The sequence below is a fragment of the Acinonyx jubatus genome, chromosome B2, assembly GCF_027475565.1.
Source record: "Acinonyx jubatus isolate Ajub_Pintada_27869175 chromosome B2, VMU_Ajub_asm_v1.0, whole genome shotgun sequence".
In the NCBI taxonomy this organism is placed as follows: Eukaryota; Metazoa; Chordata; class Mammalia; order Carnivora; family Felidae; genus Acinonyx; species Acinonyx jubatus.
The window spans coordinates 115,133,408-115,152,405 of NC_069385.1; the positions used below are offsets into that span (position 1 = coordinate 115,133,408).

At 42.6% G+C, this 18,998-nt stretch overlaps 1 protein-coding gene across 2 annotated transcripts in view; it reads right to left on the minus strand.

Moving 5' to 3' along the window:
• Positions 1 to 2,512: 2,512 nt before the first annotated feature.
• Positions 2,513 to 18,998, minus strand: part of KCTD20 (potassium channel tetramerization domain containing 20) — a 37,315-nt gene continuing 20,829 nt past the window's right edge. The window contains exons 2-8 of one of the 2 annotated variants that reach the window (XM_027057878.2): positions 17,578 to 17,783; positions 14,689 to 14,962; positions 11,783 to 11,885; positions 11,304 to 11,424; positions 9,603 to 9,800; positions 7,692 to 7,802; positions 2,513 to 6,393 (exon numbers count right to left, since the gene is read on the minus strand). In XM_027057878.2, coding sequence (XP_026913679.2) covers positions 6,101 to 6,393; positions 7,692 to 7,802; positions 9,603 to 9,800; positions 11,304 to 11,424; positions 11,783 to 11,885; positions 14,689 to 14,962; positions 17,578 to 17,737 — 1,260 coding nt within the window. In that variant the 5' untranslated portion in view covers positions 17,738 to 17,783 and the 3' untranslated portion in view covers positions 2,513 to 6,100. Of the gene's footprint in view, positions 6,394 to 7,691; positions 7,803 to 9,602; positions 9,801 to 11,303; positions 11,425 to 11,782; positions 11,886 to 14,688; positions 14,963 to 17,577; positions 17,784 to 18,998 lie in introns of those variants that run through there. The other variant, XM_015069810.3, reaches the window with a different exon arrangement.

An 18,998-nucleotide genomic window follows, 5' to 3' on the forward strand; every position in this document is an offset into this window, starting at 1 on the left:
AATCCTCTGCCATCAACTGCCAATGCCTCTTCTCTGAATTGTTTGCTTGGAAAGCATATTTAGGTTTCACTTTCTCCTGTTTGTGTCACTCCTGGCCCTCTGTGTCTAACCCAAATGGTGTTTCTTCTGGAACTCTGAAAGGATTCAGTGAATGGTATTTTCACTTCCTAGGTATCACACACTTCCCTGGAATGAGCTATAAGAGCCACCACTGACTTAACCACCTCCATGATGCTTTTTCGGGCATATTTGCAAAGAAAAACATCTTGCCCAGGTAACAGTTAAGCATCCATAATATACAGAGCACAGTCCTGGACCCTCTGGGAATGCGCCAGGGAGCCTGCCATGGTTCTGAACCGCAGAGCAGTTTGAGAATTCCCACCAAGTGGCTTGAGAGCAAGCGGCGTCAGCTGTGAAGCCGCTACGTTAGTGGTGGTGTAACAGTCCTGTTAGGCCGACCTGGCGGTGCTGGGGAGCTGAGCGAAGCTCCCCGATGAGGTTAAGCCGCAGTGACTTGGCGGATGCGAGTGAGCGGTCTGGGATTTCGGAGGCCGGCAGGTGTGGGCTTGTAGTGTGGCAGAGGTGTGGAGCCGGTGTTCCTTCGCGAACACTGCAGTGGCCTTTGTCGCTTCCCCATTTCCCTCTCCCGCTTCAACTCACTCCCCTCACTTCTGCCCGTGTGAAACGTGTATTAATTACCCTGTGCGTGAAACCTGCTAGTCTTCATTTTTCTAGTCATTTCTCCTGTCACTGGTGTTCTGACAGCCACATCCATTGACTTCCCTTCAGTCCTCGTCTTGACCAACCTGCCGCACACATACTCTTAAAACAAAAACAAACCTCTGCTCCGACCTGACTTCCTTCTTGGTATTTCTTCTGCTACCACTTAAATGCTGGTGCTCCTCCGAGCAATGCCTTTGCCTTCTTACTCGTGTGATCTCGGTGATCTCCCCGACCCTGTGACTCCAGCTGCCGTTTCTGCGGTGAGGTCTTCAAAGTGGGCAAGACTTCCTGGACTCCTCCCCGGAGCTCTAGACCATGGAGTCAGGTGACACTAGACACCACCATCTGGAAGGCCTCACGCACGCTCCAACGAAAGCCATCCAGAGGAGCTCCTCTTACCTCCGTTGTGTTGTTTATTTTTGAGAGTGAGTGTGCGCACCCGCCCAGAGGAGGGAGAGGGAATCCCAAGCAGGCTCTGCACTGTCAGCTCAGAGCCTGACGTGGGGGCTTTGAGCTCATAAACTGTGAAATCAGGATCTGGGCCAAAATCAGGAGCCAGACCCTGAACCATCCATCTGAGGCACCCAGGCGCCCCTCTGCAGGAAACTTCTTACACCGCGCCCATCAGGAAACATGCACAACTCTGGATGCAGCCATCCATCCTAGCAGTGTCTTCATGATTTCTTACTGAATGTGCTGCAGTGGCCTCTTAGCTGACCTTTGTCCCTGGTCCTTCCCCTTTCAAGCCCACTGCCCTCTCTGCTGCCAAAGAAATTCTTTCAAATTTCAAGTCTGATCATGTCATTCTCCTACATAAAGCCCTTTAGGGCTCCTAATAGTTCTTATAAATGAGACCAGACATCTTTGAGGCAGAAAGAGTCCTGCCTTACTCTGGCTTCATCTCTGCATCACCCCATCTTCCCTATTATCAATTCACCTTTGCTCATATGGTTGAGTTGGCCTGGACTGCCTCCCCTCTGCACATTCATGGATCCAAAACGACAATTTTCATTCTTCACGCTTTGGTTCACGTTGTCACTTCTAGAATCCTCTCGTGAAGTCTCCTCATGGTAAATACTGGCTACTCCATCCTTCTGGGTTTCCTGAGCGACCTGGACTGCTCATAGAGGTTTTCCCCACACAATTATAAAACCCCCTTGAAGAGTGTCTCCAGATCATCGTGCAGTGCTTGGCACAGAATATACCCAACAGGCCACGTCTTCAGAGCATGTTCTTAGCCTCTGTGCCAATGAAGGCAGACCTGCTAGGGAGGTGCTGGCTTTAGCCCCACTTTGAGTTTTACCACCAGGAAGCTCCCAGGCTAAGTGAGCTGAGGAAATTCTAAGTAGACACCGGACTAGAGTAAGGCCAAACCACAGAGACCAAAGGAGAAACCAGAAGCTCTACGGCAGTGCTTCCAGGGGACCTTTCATTCCTGCCATGGTTCCTCACTTGCTTTAAACCAGAACCAGAACAGAAAAGTCCGTGAGTTCTCTCGCCTTTCAAACTTACATTTGGCTTTGTGGGGGGTCCTACTTGGTTGGATTTGAGGATTCAGGAGGTCTTGAATTCCAGTTAACCAGGGACTCAAGAAGGCAGACTATTAGGGTTCTGGAAACCTCGGAGTTACAAAGAAATAGGGTGGGAAAGGCACACACAGGCTCAAAGTGACCCTACAGCCCCACAGGAAAGGAAGAGGCTCTGTTCTGGGCAGTCAAGGTGCTGCTTCTTTCAGTCCCTTTAATATCTTGACTTCCAACTTTATTTTCTGCTAAAAAACAACATGAACACAAATGATAATATTTTATTATAGAAAAAGCATCCCAAATACAGGATTTCGTAAACACTGGTAGGTGAACAAGTGCAACTTTCAAAGTAAATACAAAGTAAAGAGGTAAAACCTATAAGCATCTTGCCTTTAAGAGAAAACGTACTGTTCTTCCGCAGAGGTGATCCCACCCACAGCACGAACGTGGCTCCGTCTCTACCAGTGAAGGCATCAGGTTCCCTTTCTGAACTCTTATGCCCATTTTAACAATCTCAAAATAATGGCAAGAAGTGGCATTGAATAAATTACTAAAATCCCTTGATTCTTAACTTTCTATTGACTTGATAGAAAAAAAAAAAAGACTCCATATCACACTTTGACAATTTGAGTTAAAAAGCCTGTGCTCTGATTGTTTTCTGCAAATACATCCATCCTTCCTGGGCTTATTCCACAGCATTTTCATAGACTTGTATACATTAGATATCACATTGGTTTCTTGGAATTTAGCTTAAAATAATATTGGCTGTTACAAATTGTGCAGTCAGTCTAGCTACTTTCTAGCTTCCTTACCATTTTTGCTGTCATTTTTTTCTGATACTTTCCCTCCACTTTGGAGAAACCGTTAAGTAATCTCACCAGACACATGTTAACACTCTTTGCCCACTCTCCAGCTCAATGCCAAATGTTTCCTAGTTAACGATACATGATAATGATGCATTAACAAACTCAGATTCTAAACCTCAAATTCAGGTTTATCTTGGCTTGCTGAGATACCTCTGAGTAAGACAGTCTGAGCAAAACCATCTTATTCTGAAGATGGTTCTGTATAAACAGCCTGGCTTACTTATTTAGGCACTTAGAAAAAGAAAAAAACAAAACAAAACACCAAACCTGAGTTCCACCTTTATTAGAAATACCTCTTACCCAGCTGGCCATTAACGGACTCTGAAGGGAATGACGGCAACCCAGCCACTGTCCCCGGGGGGACTGCATGGTCCTGCCATTATGGAATGTCCTGGCCCCAGGAACAAGCAGCTATGGCTAAGGGGAGCCACCAAACTACAGTGATGCTGAGCTCCAGACTGGGAGGGTGGGGGTGCAGAAGAAACCTCCCTCTCCACAAGAAGGGACCTGTGAGCCCCACTTTTCCCTTTGTCACCATCATCTAGGGACACTGGCAGATTTGCCTATACAGGTTTCTAGTTCACTCACCCTATGGGTTGGGGCCAAATGCACATGGAACCCACTCTGGGGAGGAAAAAAGAACTACTCCTTGAAAGCCTGAGGAAACTAATCATTTACATAGAACAAAGTGTTATTAAGTACATGCCATACTTTCATACCTGGCTTTTTACCTAAGCAAGAACTAATGAGTTTTAGAGTATTAGCTGCGGCATGTTTATACTTAAATGTTAATACGTAAGATGTACAACAGAAGTTATACTTACCAGACCACACGGTTAATTCTGACTTCCTCTGTGATGGCACGGAAGTCAACTGATAAGCATAAAGCACCATTAAACAATTATCTGGGCTGGTCAGTTAGTGGGTGTGAGTATAGGGCTGGTAAGGTTAAAGCCAAACCTGACAAATGAGTCCATGAGTTTCACAGACCTAAAAGTAACCTCTGGCTACAAAAAACACTAATCCTAAACTTTAACCCTTGCCATCAGCCTTACAAACTGGATGCCAGTGGTAGTCAGAAGAACTCTGTAGGTGGGAGATGGCTCAGTTTGACCCCTTACTTCTACTTCTTTACGAGGAATGAACAGAGCATTGATTTCCACTGTGCTGCTGGTCACATGCACAAGACAACACACTTCTTAAGAACATTCTTGTTCTTCAAGCCTGGAAAGAGCAGCTTTTGACATCCATCTGACTTTACTTTTGGAGGACTAGGACTAGAGCAGTAATAAAATGGAATCCACTGGGGCACCTGGGTCTCACAGCTTGTGAGTTCGAGCCCCACGTCAGGCTCTGTGCTGACAGCTCAGAGCCTGGAGCCTGCTTCAGATTCTGTGTCTCCCTCTCTCTCTGCCCCAACGACTTGCATTCTGTCTCTGTCTCTCTCAAAAAAAAATAAACAAACAGAAAAAAAAAAATCGACTAACTTGTCCTATGGTATCTTATGGGAATGGAATTTAAGAAAACTAGTCACATTATCTTAAAGATGTTAAGGAAACTATGTACCTCTTTGAAATTTGTGATGAGTAAAGGTTCTGGGTAGGTGATAAGAAGACCACCTTTACCACAAAATGACAAATTATCCCCAGACACTTAACATCTGGCTCTAGACTTGAAATTTAGCTCTGCTAATAGCCATGGGGACATAAGGGAAAATGGTTTAGTACTTGGGGGGAGTGATCTCGGTTGTCCTACACCAATGCATTATTAACACAAGAGTCGACAGATCAAACAAAATTACTAGGTGTAATATCCCTTCAACTCATCCTTCCTTTGGGGATGACAGTAGTACGTTTTTTTTACGCAGTGTGAGCTGTGTAACTGGCTACTTCAAAAACAAATATCCTGGTATCCAAAAGAATTCCACAGTATGAAAAGAACATACAAAGAAAAATCCTGCGTTGGGACAAAGCCTGTGAGGTGATGTTTCCGCACTCAGTTTCACCCCAAATGTCCCCTTCCCTGGAGCTTTTAGAAGTCTTTCTGTTGAGAAACCAAGCACTTGTGAGAAATTTCTGCTCACCTCTTGAAAATCTTTAAACCGTATCGACTGAGGTTTCCCAGCCACACCCATAGCAATGTGCTGCCCTAGGGTGAAGACCTAAAGGCTTCACACCAGATTCCGAGACAGGATGATCAAAGTGGCCTGATTTGGAGAGGTTCTTGTACTTGAGTTGTGAATTTCATTCCAAATGATCATTCCAAGTAACTGATTTGTGTAGGCTCAAAAACCTTGAGCCTAAAAAGGTTTCATAAACACTGTTCCGCTATTACTAGAGTTCCTGTCAAAGAATCTGTATGGTTCTGAATTATTCGTCGCATTAATGAAAAACAAAGCTGAATTTAAACTCTTTAAGAAATTTCCTTTTGGACATTTTGATGACAGCCTAGGTCTTCCGGATGCAATCTGGGCACAGAGGCCACCAGGAATGGCATCTTCATTAAATCCTGAATAAGACTCCCATTAGTACCTGGTTGTGGAAGCCAGAGATTGTCTCTTTTTAAAGTCTGGTCCCTTTGCTGCTCAGTAATTCATTTCGCCTGGTATAAAACAAACAAAACAAAAGCCAAGAACAAAGTGTAAAGGATGAGGACTGCTTTGATGAATAGGAGGCGACAGGAGTCTTGACTTCCTTTCCTGCTTTTTGCAGTTATGCAAAGACTGAGTAAACAGCACCAGACCCCAAATTTTCAAGTTACCAGGGCCACTGCCAAGCTGGTAGCTTATTTACCAGTGAGTGCCTTTCATCCCCTGCCGGAGGCACAGATTTCTCAGTAATGAAAAGGACACAGGTTATTTGTGGGAGAAAGGGAGAGGATGGAGAAGCATGTCTCCTATTCAGGGTGAGACAAACCATGGGAGGACTGGCTGTGGACATTCTGGACAGAGAAGTGCTCCGAAGAGGGGTAGGTCCACAGCTGGCCCTAATCTTGAAAGTCATTAGAAGCCATCTGAGAAAGTGGGGCATTCAGCCGGTCAAGTTCATCCACTTGGGGTGGGTGGTGCATTAATATCTCCTGGTCCTCTAAGACGTCTTCTCCAGCAGCCACCAGATTAGTGAGGGATTTGCTTCGGACACACTGGAAATCCACGTGGCGACTCTTCCCTTCTTCCTTTTCCCATGACATCTGGATAAAGGGGCGCTGCACATAATTATAGATTACTTCAGATCGGCCACCAGGTCTTCTCTTAATTTTTTCTTTACAGGTAGGATAACCTGAAATAAAGCAAAAGGCCATTCCCATGACTCCAGCAAATTGCTCACTCCAGCTTCCATACTTTCCCTTCCCTAACCACATCAATTGTCTCCCAAATTCAAAGACTGTGCATGAAAACTACTGGGGAAATGACCCCTGACCATGCTCTGCCACTCCCAGTCACCTACACGTGCACTTCCCATCTATCCGGGTGAATAGGTCTTATCCCTTACAAAGGAAGTAACAAAAATTCTATCCCTTCTAATGGCAGGGTGCATAATTTCAGAAGCTGTTAGTTCCTGGCAGCAATACCAGAGAAGTCTTTCTAGGCCATGGCTAACTCCAGTCCTCTAATTCTACTGCGTAGAGAACACGCTGTAAGAGAAGCAGTTAAGAAGGTGTGTAATGTGTAGCCTCAAGAAAAAAACAGGAATGTTGCCTAAAAAATCTGAAAGGCTATCACATGGAAATGGGAGAAATCTTACTCAAAGTAGCTTCAGAGGCTAGAACTAGAAAGAAGAAGACAGAGGAAGTGATCTACTAGATCTACTAGAAAAATATTCTAATGGTAGAACAGTGGATGGGCTTCTCTGGGAAATGGAGTAATCCTTATCACCTTATTCCGGGAGTTTCCAGTTACCAAAGAATGACACAGTGGAAAGAGATTTAACAGATCTCAAAAATCTCTTCCAACTTGAAATTCCAACCTAAGTCAGACACAGTGAAGATCTGATGGGCTCTGTGGGCAAGACTGAGACAGCGAGATTAAAAACACACTCGTGGAGGTGTGACCAGAATAGCTTCAGCATTCTCTAAGAATCAGTGTCTAAGACCCTTCCATGAGACCACCGGTTGGGAGTCATTGCTCAAGATCATTTAAAGCAGTTCTATCAACATATACAGACATTCCTCCAAGGTATGTGGTGGAAAAAATTAAAATTTCGAGTCTCCAAGCTATAGTTTTCAGAAGGACCCTTCCAGATCCCAAAAAGATCCTCACCAAGACCTGGAGGAATGGCCCTCGCACTTGGTGAGCCCACCAGTGTCCTTAGTCCTCACTGCTCTTTGTCCCAAACAGTTAAGTTGGAACTTCTTCCTGCAGCTGTTTTAAAGCATTTACAACTAGATACAACATGAAAAGGAAACGTAAGGGCAAACAAAAAACCAGGAATCCTTCAAAGGGGTAGGAATGTGGTTTTCATATGTGCCTATTCTCTAGGTCCTCTGGAAGCTGAGTTTTAAGGACCTAAGCTGTGCCCATAGATACAACCTGCTCCATAAGCCAAGCAAGCTGTATACTAACTGGGATGTTTATTACCTTCAATTCCAATGCGAATGTTTTTCAGGCCCCGCTCCTTTAACACTGTTTTAGCGACATCACGATTCTCAATATATTTGAAGAATCTATAGAGCTTGGAGCTATAAAGAACTGGAAAAAAGAAAAACTGGGTTAGTCACGGAGTGAAGACTTCCAAAAGAGGAGGGAGATGAGCTAAGAGAATCAGACTAATGAAAGATATATCTGACACTGACGCCAAAAAAAAAAAAAAAAGAAAAAAAATCCAGTTGAATCACAGATTAAATGCTAAGTAATAGATCAAACATAAGAAAGAAACCACGTGAGAAATTTTTATAGTCTCAGGGTGTGGAAGACCTTTCTGGGTACGGCATAAAAGCCAGAAGCCACAAAATAAAAACTGATATATTCAACTACATAAAAAAACCCAAAACATTGCTGCGTAGCCAAATCACCATTAACACAACTAAAAAGACAACCAACTGGGAAAACTATCTGCAACTCTTATTACAAAAGGGCTGATTTCCTTAATATATAAAGAGTGGTCACAGAGCTTTCACAAATCACTAAGTAAAAGACTAACAATCCATTCTGTAATGGGCAAAAGGCACAAATAAAGTTATAGAAGAGGAAATTAAAATGGCTCTTAAAAACGAAAAGATGGTGAGTCTTGATCATGAAATGAGAAATGCAGATTGAAACATTCAAATGAGAGGCTATTTTTTACCTATCAGAGTGGCAAAGATGAAAGTTTAATAAAACGCTGTTTTGCTGAGGGTGTGGGAAACAAACCTGTCATATGTTGTTTTGAGATGGTTTAACCTTTGTGGAGGAAACTTTGGCAGCGTCTACCAAAATTATAAAGGAACAAAGCTTTGGCACAGAAATTCCATTTCTAGGAAACTTTTTTTAATAAAGATTTTATTTTTTTAAGTAATCCCCATACCCCAACATGGGGCTTGAACTCACAACTCTGAGATGAGGGGGTTGCAGGCTCTACTAACTGAGCCAGCCGGGTGCCCCTTTAGGAATATCATTCCATAGAGATATGTGTGTGTGAAAAGACTATGTTTAAAAGGATATTTATTGCAGCATCATTTATAATTTCTAGCTTAAATCAACAACACAGCTAGTTAAATCAATTATGGCACAGCCATGCAGTAGAATACCATACAGCCATAAAAAAAGATCACGGAAGGTTTTTATGTTAAGACATGGTACTGGACAGTCTGTAGAATAGGGTATTATTTGGAAAAAAAAAAAAAAAAAAGGAAAAATCATGTATGTAATTGGTCGTGCAATGAATACACCTGGGAAGATATAAAAGAAACTGAGAAGGAAAACTGGGTAGATGAGGCAGGGATGGGATCAAGACTTTTCAATGTATAACCTTTTGTACTTTCTGAACTGTTACCAATTCAAAAGGATTTGGGTGCCTGGGTGGCTCAGTCAGTTAAGCATCCAACTTTGGCTCAAGTCATGATCTCGTGGTTTGTGAGTTTCAGCCCCCGTGTCGGGCTCTGTGCTGACAGCTCAGAGCCTGGAGCCTGCTTCAGATTCTGTGTCTCCTTATCTCTCTGTCCCTCCCCTGCTCATGCTCTGTCTCTCTCAAAAACAAACGTTAAAAAAAAAAAATTTTTTTTTAAGGGTTTAAAAATGACACAAATGGAGAGAAGAATGACACCACCAATTAATGGCCTCGGTATCGCCACCACACTGCCACAGTATCAGACATCGGGGGCAGGAGTGGGAGGAATAACAATGTCATATAAGCCGCATAAAAGTTAGATGTGCATCACTAGACTGCACCAGGTGAGTGTGCTCACTGCCAGCTTAACAGTGACAGTCATGCTGGTTACAGGATGCAGCTGTTACTCTTGGCAGCATGTTTCCCGCTGAAACCATCTACACCGTGCAGGTGTATGCTCCTACTTTGGGAATATTCCTCCCCCATGGGAGGGGGGTGGTCTTCATCCCAGTCCACAGAATCCTCATCCGTCAGCACGACGATGTGGCACTCTCGCTCCCCTTTCTTGGCACAGCCCACCATGATGGGCAAGATCAACTCTTCGAGGTAGTGGTCAAACTGCTTGTGAGCACCATCATTAGACAGTTCATGCAGTAAAGCGCCTGGGGAGAGAAAATGCAGGTGAACGTCCTATCTGCCCAAGCGCAGAGATTACCGGAGTGAAAAAGACTATGAGGTAATGGCTGTTGTCACTGATAAGTTCCGGAGAGGTGGCCCATTTTAAAGGCAGAAATTGTTTCTTGCTCTGAAGTGCTAATTAAGCTGATTTTGTTAAATGTTTCACATTCCATTACTCTTTAACTTTCTCATGCTTAATAGTCCCTGAGCATTCTGAACAAGTGCGGTTTTATTAGCGGTACAAGGTCAAACCATAAACATTAATTCTACAAGAGATACAACTGCTGTCTGGGGATGACTGTAGTACCAGATGCTCTGGACCCCAATTTCATGGAGTTACAGTACCACAGAAGAGGAATAATCTAAGTTTAATGACACCAAGGGACTTGCTCTAACTGTGTGCTAAACTCAGTAGGGAAACCACAAGTCTAGAGAACTTCATGGAGTATGCAGGGAAATGTATCATGAACCTCAAAGAATAGTTTTCAAAATAACTTCAGGAAGGCTAGGAGATGATAAGAAAATGGCATTTGCAGTCAATCAGTTCTAATCCCACCTTTAATGCTTAGAGCTTTGAACATGCTAATTTCTCAGTCTTCTCATTTGTTACATGGGGTTATCACCTGGCTTTCAGGGCTAACTGTTGTAAGAATTAAGCAAGTTCACAGCTATAAAGCTATTAGTAAACAATAACAATAATAAAAATAGGGCACCTGGGTGGCTCAGTTGGTTAAGCATCTGACTCTTGATTTCAGCTCAGGTCATGATCTCATGGTCCATGAGATCAAGCCCTGAGTCCAGCCCTGCTTGGGATTCTTTCTTTCTCCCCCTCTCTCTGCCGCTTCCTCACTTGCTCTCTGTCTCAAAATAAACAAACATTAAGGGGCACCTGGATGGCTCAGCGGGTTAAAGCATATGACTTCGGCTAAGGTCATGATCTCACGGTCTGTGAGTTCGAACCCCTCATCGGGCTCTGTGCTGACAGGTCAGAGCCTGGAACCCGCTTTGGATTCTGTGTCTCCCCCCTCTTTCTCTTCCTCCCCCTGCTTATGTTCTCTCTCTCAAAAGTAAGTAAAAAACATTAAAAGAAATTTTAAAAATTAAAAAAAAATAATGATAAAAATAATTCTAAGAAGAACCCAGCCAATTAATGCTGTTTGACTTTATGAGGGAAGGCTCACTCATGTCCAAGAATCAGTATCCTTATTTATTAAAGAACTGAGACACCAGGTCCTTGGAGGGGAAGCAATTAGCTTGGTGACTCACTTGACAAGCTAGATTTAGAACCGAACACATGTTCTCTTTTGTTTACTTCCTCACAGTGCGTAGAAGCATGAGAGAGGGAATGGGTTAGTATCACAGTACCTGCCTCCCCAGATGATTTTCAATTTAGGCTTGAAACTCTAGTAACAAAAAGTTACCAGTCAATTTCAAGCAAACTCAAAGTTCAGTGGCTCAAATGCAGCTGGGAGTGCTCCTGTACTCACTCAGATCTTGACATCGGATAGTGTTGAAGTCAAAGTTTATGCAGAGATAATCACATGTATCTCTAAGGTCTGGAATAGAGATGCCATCCGGACAATTAATGATACCAGTTTTGTAATAATCCTGTAAACAGATTAAAAATAAGAAATGAAGGCGAAGAACAAGACGAAAACTTACTTCCTCAACCCCCTATTCATTCCTGGTTCTGTTAAACGGATAGGATACTAGAACTACCACCAAGCTGGATGACTTATCAGATGGCCAAGTGGCTCCTGGCTCTCCTGGCATGTTTAATCCCAACTTGGTACCTGACAGGCAAGAAGTACTTAAACGTTACCACAATAGAAAATAAAGAGGGAAGGGCAGTAACGGAACTACAGACCGAAAGTCAGTTAACAATCTGATGGAGACCTCAAGTCTTCTGACTTGAGTCTGTGCCTGCCCCTGGGGAAGAGGAGGTAACAGAAAGGCTCCTACACACCAGCACGGTTCGAAATACGGTTGCACTGATTCCTTCAGCAATCTCATACTCTCCCTTCTCATTGGGCCGAGTGAAGTTGTACTCTCTTCCTGGTCCAAACATTCTGAAAGATACCAGGCAACAATGTTACCTTCTGCAGTCCAGCTGGATTCTTCACAGATGAGGCTGACCCCTTGACACCTCATTCAGTAAGACTCCATTCCATGTTCCCATAGTTTAAGAACTCATAAATTAAAAACACAGTGGTGGGATCCAACCCCTATTAAGAAGCTCCCTCCAGACAGAAAAGGTGGCAGCAATTGCTTTCAGCATTTGAGCAAAGGAGAAATGAAGCAGCAAGTCCTCCAGGTTCACCTGTGGTGCTTCTGGGACAGCAAATCAAGTTGGAAAATCTCTGGAGTGTGTGAGGGTTGCCTCTCAAGCCCTCCCCACCACCGAGGAACCCACCTATAAACTGGCAGCTCAAGAAGACAGGGGGTCTCACGCTCCTGACCCTTCCTGTTCTTTTCCTCTCTCAATTAGCATTATCTAGTATGCCAGTCCTCAGTATTTCTGAGTTTTGCTGTTCAGACATCTAATGTGATAGATGAATCCAGAGCACTAGGTGTAGATGTTAACGTTCTCCCTTTCCTGATACATTTTTTTAATGCTGGAGTTCTGGGGGAAATGCCCCTCTTCAATCCGAGGAGTAGCTCTAAAGATGGGAACTTCAGGTCAACTGGGCAGGGATGGTAGATACTAGGCCCATCAGTGGTTTGACATAGTTCAGAGGGGTCTGCTCTGCGCATGAACTCAGAAGTCATGAGGGCACAGGGGGATCTTCCTTTTTCTTATTCTTTTCCCATCCTTCCTCCCTCCAGTAAAACTGAACTCATGACTTCCACCACTCCCACTGTACATCTGAGTTATGGAATGGGAAACCAGAGTGAGGGACAAGGCAGGCAGTCAGGATCTTCAGCCAGCCCGATTTAAGTTTCCAATTGGGCCTCACTGCCACTTCCTTCCTGAATCTGCTGGGAACCCCTATGTTCAACGTTCAAAACTGTTATCCGCCACCCTAAATTGGCTGCTTTTCAAAGGTCTGAAAAAGACTCCAAATAACATGCTTTTCAAACCACTATACCATACAGAAGAAATCCATCTTGATAAGTGTCTTCAAAGAATGCTGATATTTTTCTGGAACATTCTGGCTGAAGTTTAGCCAAGACAGCTATGAATCAAAATAGTCAACATGCCATGTAATCCACCCCCCCCCTCCCCGCCCCCCAAGTATCATCAGCGGAACCTAAGCTCAGAGTTCTCTATCTGGTAGTGACATGGATTAATGTTAATCCATTCGCAATCTCTCAGCTTGTCCCCCTTGTGACTACTGGCCCACACCTGTAAGCTCACTGCCTAGGCTTATGCACACTGTATATAACCTCAGGACAGAGCAAACCCAAGTAACTCTCAGAACAGATAACTTCAGCTGACTCAGCTGATGAACCACCCAGATAAAGAATCAGACTCTCTTGTCATGGAACAACGCATTCCTAGATTCAAAGGGCGTCACCCAAGAGTCCATTAATCTATTACCCAGAAAATGCTTGCTTGCTTCTCTTGATCACTGTTTTCAGAGGCACTCTACCTCAAAGAGCAGCCTGTGTTGAGGCTAATGCTGACTTTGAAGCGGGGGAGGGGGGTGCAATAGTGTAGTGATACCAAGACCGAGGACAGGAAGTCAAGTCTGATAAACTATAGGGCCAATTTGGAAAATGTTTTAATGTCCTAGTTTAGTCTTAATTCAGATGTCTGAGAAATATACAAGTTTGATTCTGGTTAAAAATGGTTCATCATGAATCTCTATGTATATGTTCAAATATAAATATATTTGAATAGCTGGATTCCATTTAGCCTAAAACTCAACAAATGAGTATGGTCCATTTTGATTTCTAAATCAAAGTCCTGAGTGAGGTTAGATCTTTAAATAAGATCTACTTTGAAGTAGATAAAAACCCTCAAAAGCCAAGTGTTTGTGTGTACACATACAAGTTATTGTTTTTACTCCTATCCCAATCTGCTCTTCCTCATGTTAAGGTCTGTGGTTGGCCAGAAAGAGAATCTCCTCACTCCCAGCCCAGGCTCCAAGAATACTTTCTGGACAGTGCTCCTCCTTGGCAGGCTCTTTCCATTTCCTAAACTCTAACCCTAAAATGCTGGAGGCAGGAGATGGTAAGACTACAGTCTAAAAGTAGCACAGAGGGTGGAACATGAAGAAAAGAGAGCTCAATCACGAAACAACGAAAGAGCCAGATATAAAGATTTGGCTTTGGAAAACTTGAATAGTGATGGAGACATTAGAAAATGACAGCATAATCCTCCTGCCAAGCATAATGGGCAATGGATGGCAGGTGAAATGCTCTTTAGTAAAATGCCTTTGTTCTTATGTCATGTGGAACCCATGTCTAATTCTATCTTTTATTAAAAGGCAAAAGAAAAAAAAAACAACAACTTAGATCTCACCTTAACTCTAGATCTTTGACGTGGAACTCAGAGAAGATTATTACTTTTGTGAGGTATACAAACTATGGGGTAACAGAAATCAGGTCTCTGACTTCTGCTTTAGAGTGAGTTTACTGAGGACTAAGGAATGCTACTCAGCAGATTATTTTCCACAGTTCTGACTGCTCAGGTAGTTGTGGGGGCTCATTTTACTATACTGGCTTTGTAAGGAAATTAAGTACATCCCCCAAATCATCAACAGATATAAGGTGTTTTACAAGCTTGCCCTCCCTGTCTCATAAAAGTATGAAGGTAGAAAAATAAGCAATCAGTGCTTCTTTTCCTCTTTCTAGTGCAAGATAAACAGCAGGTATTTCTATTCATAGAGAACAGAGTGGATTTGGAAGGAAATTATCATCAATTACCTTCCCAACATGGTATCCGGATGAGCAGTGAAAATTTGTGGATTCACAACAAAACGTGTGCCATCTACAAGAAGTGTCACTTTCTCTGGCGCCTGGGAATGAACGTTACTGCCAAAGCCCACAGTGCTGTTTCCAAATCGTTCTGGAGCCATAAAGGGTTCATGGTTCCGTTTATTCCCATTTTGGAAGCAGGAGCCTTTGATGTCTTCGGGAAGTGGCATTATGTGAGGGAACTGGAGATTTGCTGGCTGAGAGGCATAGTCAAGTGAAAGGTCTAAAAGATCATACAAACAAACCAAAATAACATGACAGCAAAAAGGCTTGGGGGGGGGGGATAAAACTGCTCTTCTTTAAAAAACCAATTTACCCCCCACCCCCCATTTTTAGGTGTTCACAAGCAAAAAATTCTTGCCTCGAACAAATCAAAGAAAAATAAACTAGAAACTCATATTGGATCACCCTGAGCTTTTCTCCAGGTTTGTATGTTGGGGAGGAGAGAATGAGGCAATAATGCCCATTTTATAATAAAATGGTTAAAAATTTTTAAAGTAAACTATGTGCATGGCTTTAAAAAATTTAAACACTCAAGAATTTCTGTGGACAACCAGCAAGGCCCTACCACACTCCGTGCCCTCCCCTGTCTTGTTTCACAGAGGCAATCACTTTTTACTTCCGTTTCCACTTCTAGTTCTAAATAATACTCTTATATTTCCTGTTTTTTCTTTTCTTTTTTTTTTAAGGAAACTGCTGCCTCTGTGTACAGGAACTATTTCATTTTCCACATTCAAAAATTTCTAAATGTTTCTAAATTTTACTTCCCAGAAAGGATGATAGTCTCTAATTGTCTAATGCATTACTTTTGCTAGAAATTCACATAAAAATGCATTTTCACTATGCACAGAAGAATCCTAACACTGCCAACACCATTTTTTGTAAAGGCAAGTCTTGCCCTCAGCAGAAAGGTTCCACTGCAAGTGGCCTTGGGTTAGGATTCATTCGCAGAACCTCAGTTTTCTATCCTAGTATCACCAAAGAGTCATTTTAAGTAATTTATTTAATTTTCCAAACCTTGTTCATTTCTGTAAAATGAAAATAATGTTCACGCCACCTCCCTCACAGGATTATTTTATCAACTGAAATAAAGTATGTGAGAGCACTTCAAAGTGTGTTAATACTGTATCATGCAAAAAAGGCTTAAAACTAAATGCTATAGCTGAAATCTGGATGTACACAGAAGACAATCAGGGGAAAGTATTTATAAAGGATTACCATAGGATTCTTTTAAATTGGCAGTTCTAATATATTTTAAGTTAAAAAAAAGTTTTTTAAGGAAAAAATTCAAACATACCAAAGCACAGAGTTAACAATATGCATATCCTGACACCTAGATTTGACAAACTTAATTAACACTTTTCTACATTTTCTTCAAATCTTTTTTTTCCCCCCAAATCTCCCATTCCTCATGTACTTTAAGTTTGTACACAATAATTCATGAACATGATTACTGCCCATGACCTCTGGGAAATGAGTCTGACTTTGGGCACTTAGATAACCAAATAAATTGTGACCTAGAGAACACTCACTCCCCCCACCCCCACTCCATTTGCTTCTAGAGAAAAGGAAACCAAAATCTAGACCAAAAACCTATTGAGGATTCACGTCCTACAGCTTTTGACAAATTTTCAATGTGGCCCTGTGTTTGCATACCAAGAGCCAAGCTTCCACAAAATCCATAGGCAAGCTTACAACAAGGGAACACTTTAATCACCAAGACAGGCTTTCACATTCACAGCGCTGTTCTAAAAACTGAAAGTAGGTACCTACACCACAAATTCAGATTTTAGAATGCTTGATTCCCTCCCCGCCCGCTGCCCTCTCCCCTGCACCCCCTCCCAGCAATGAAGCAATTTAACTTGGGCTGATTCCTGAAGGACACCTCAAGTTGCACCCAGCATAAACGGGTGAGTAGGAAAAGAAACTCACTGCACAAATTCTCCCTGACGGTACACTCTAGGATGGCAGGTACACTCTGCTCCTCTGGCAGCTAAAATATGTAGAAGAGCACGGCCCCGGTCAGAAAGACACAAGTTCAAATCCCAGTCCCCTAACTCCCAGCAGCGTGAACCGGAACAAGTTTTCTAAGCTTCTGAAGCCTCACTTTTCTCATCTGTACAAGGATTAAGCAGAGATCAGCAAGCTTTCTGTAAAGGCCAGAAGGTAAATATTTTGGGTTTTGTGGGTCATGGTCTCTGTCACTGTAGCAGGAAAGGAGCCAAAGACCATATGTGAACAAATAGGCATCATATAAACATGATGGCTGTTATTTAAAATTTTTATTTGCAAAAACAGGCAGTGGTCTAGATTTGCCACCCTGTATTAAAAAAAAAAATGTATGTAAAGTTCCTAGCACAGTGAATGCTCAATAAACCGTAACTGATATTATTAGCGTTGCCACTGTCTTTATTAAAAATTAAGAAGAACCTAACAGTTTATCAAGAGCCGGCACGTCCAATAACTAAAAAGTCTTTTGGTCTCATGAAGTAAGAAGATTATTAATATCCCTGTCTTCCAGATTAAGAAAGCAGGGCTCAGAAAGATTGAGCAGCTCATCCAAGGTTACAGATGATAGTAGCAGAGCTAGAATTTGAATGTGTCTTCTGACTCGGAATCCAAGACAATTTTTCTTATACTATCATTGCCACATTAGATATGCTGGGCTGATTAAGTGGAGATTTTTTGTGATGGTCAGCTGTATAGAGCTGTGATATGTAAGCTAAGCCAATTGGCTGGATATTTTATTTGGGTAAAGAATATGCATGCCTTCTGGGTAGAGTGGATGCTCAGATGTTGGAAAGCCCACCAAATGAAGTCAAGATCTAAGCGTCATACCATCGCTCCTGGGGCCTAGAGGATAAGTAAGGTTCTGAAGACCAGAAGAAGCCGGGCTATTTGTTTCTTTCTCTTGTGCCGCAGCTGGGCTTTCATCCGTTAGGCAGCCAGCCTCCTGCCGCAATAACCTGTCGCTCTCACTGCCACGGTGAACATTCATCCTTGGATTCTGTATCCTGAACTGTCTGCTTGACCAGAAAAAAATCCTAGAAGACAGGAATATGCAGGATTTAGAACGCTCTCAAAACAGATTTCCAAGGACTTCCAAGGCAAGAAAGCCAAACTAGAGAACTCACCAAAAGCTCTCAGTCTTGTTCTGAGAAGAAATGACATCTTAAACATTTCTGTAATTTTATACTTACAGGAATTGAGCTTATTTAAATGGTCTTTATCAAATCACTAAGAATATAAGCCTGTTGATAAACTTGTTACTTGGGAGTAATTTTAAGCTGTATCCGAAAACAGGTATCAAATCCACAGTTTTGGCCACAATCTTGATCAATACTACAAAGTAAATTGTAGTGCAATAATTTGATGATGTTTATATCACAGACACAAAAGAGGGGAAGAATCCAACTGGTCAATTAAAGAAAACCTGCCTCTATTCAAAAACAATTGAGACACAGATGTTCCTGCAACAATTAAGCACTAGTAAACAAAAACAACCATAATACTCATGGAGTATTATGGGAGTACTCAAGCAAAATTTGACTTATCGTGCTCAAGTTCTTCTTTGTAAGTTCTCTCTTTCTGCACCTTATCTTCAACCCTAGCCCCCACCTCAAAATTACATGAAGAGGTCACTGGCGATAAGGCTAACTCTCTCCCAAGCAGTGCACAGTCGTGACCAAGAACACATAATGAGCTACGGCCACGTGCAAGGCATTTGCTGATCAGGCAGAAGGGGGGGGGGGGGAGGGCAGTTCAGGAGGCTTCATACCTTTCTTCCAGATAATCAAGCCCTGCAGCCCTTCCATCCTTGGGGGATGCCCAGCTACTTGAAACATTTCTGAAGTTCACCCTACTTATTAGCATTTTTAGTTTATACTGTACTGATTTCCACTTGGTGTTCTGGTGGAAGAATCCTCTTACATCACTACCAATTTTTATGCAAATGAACTGCATGCTAACACCAGTTCAGGAAGAAGTTAGGTCACTAAAGGCAGTAACATGTAGAGGTTAAAACAGATCCCCAGGGACTGGTAAACTCAAATAAAACCACCACTGCTCTCAAGTTTCATTCAGAAAGGTCAAAATCAGGTCTACTGAACAGGATAAGAAAAGGATATGGAACTGGGAAGAGCATTATTGCCAACAATGGAAAGACCAAAAGGGGGGTTTGCTTCTTTAAGCTTAACAGGTTTTGAATGGCAATGTTTCCACTCAGCAGTACAGATACTGCTTCTCAGCTCTTCCACTAG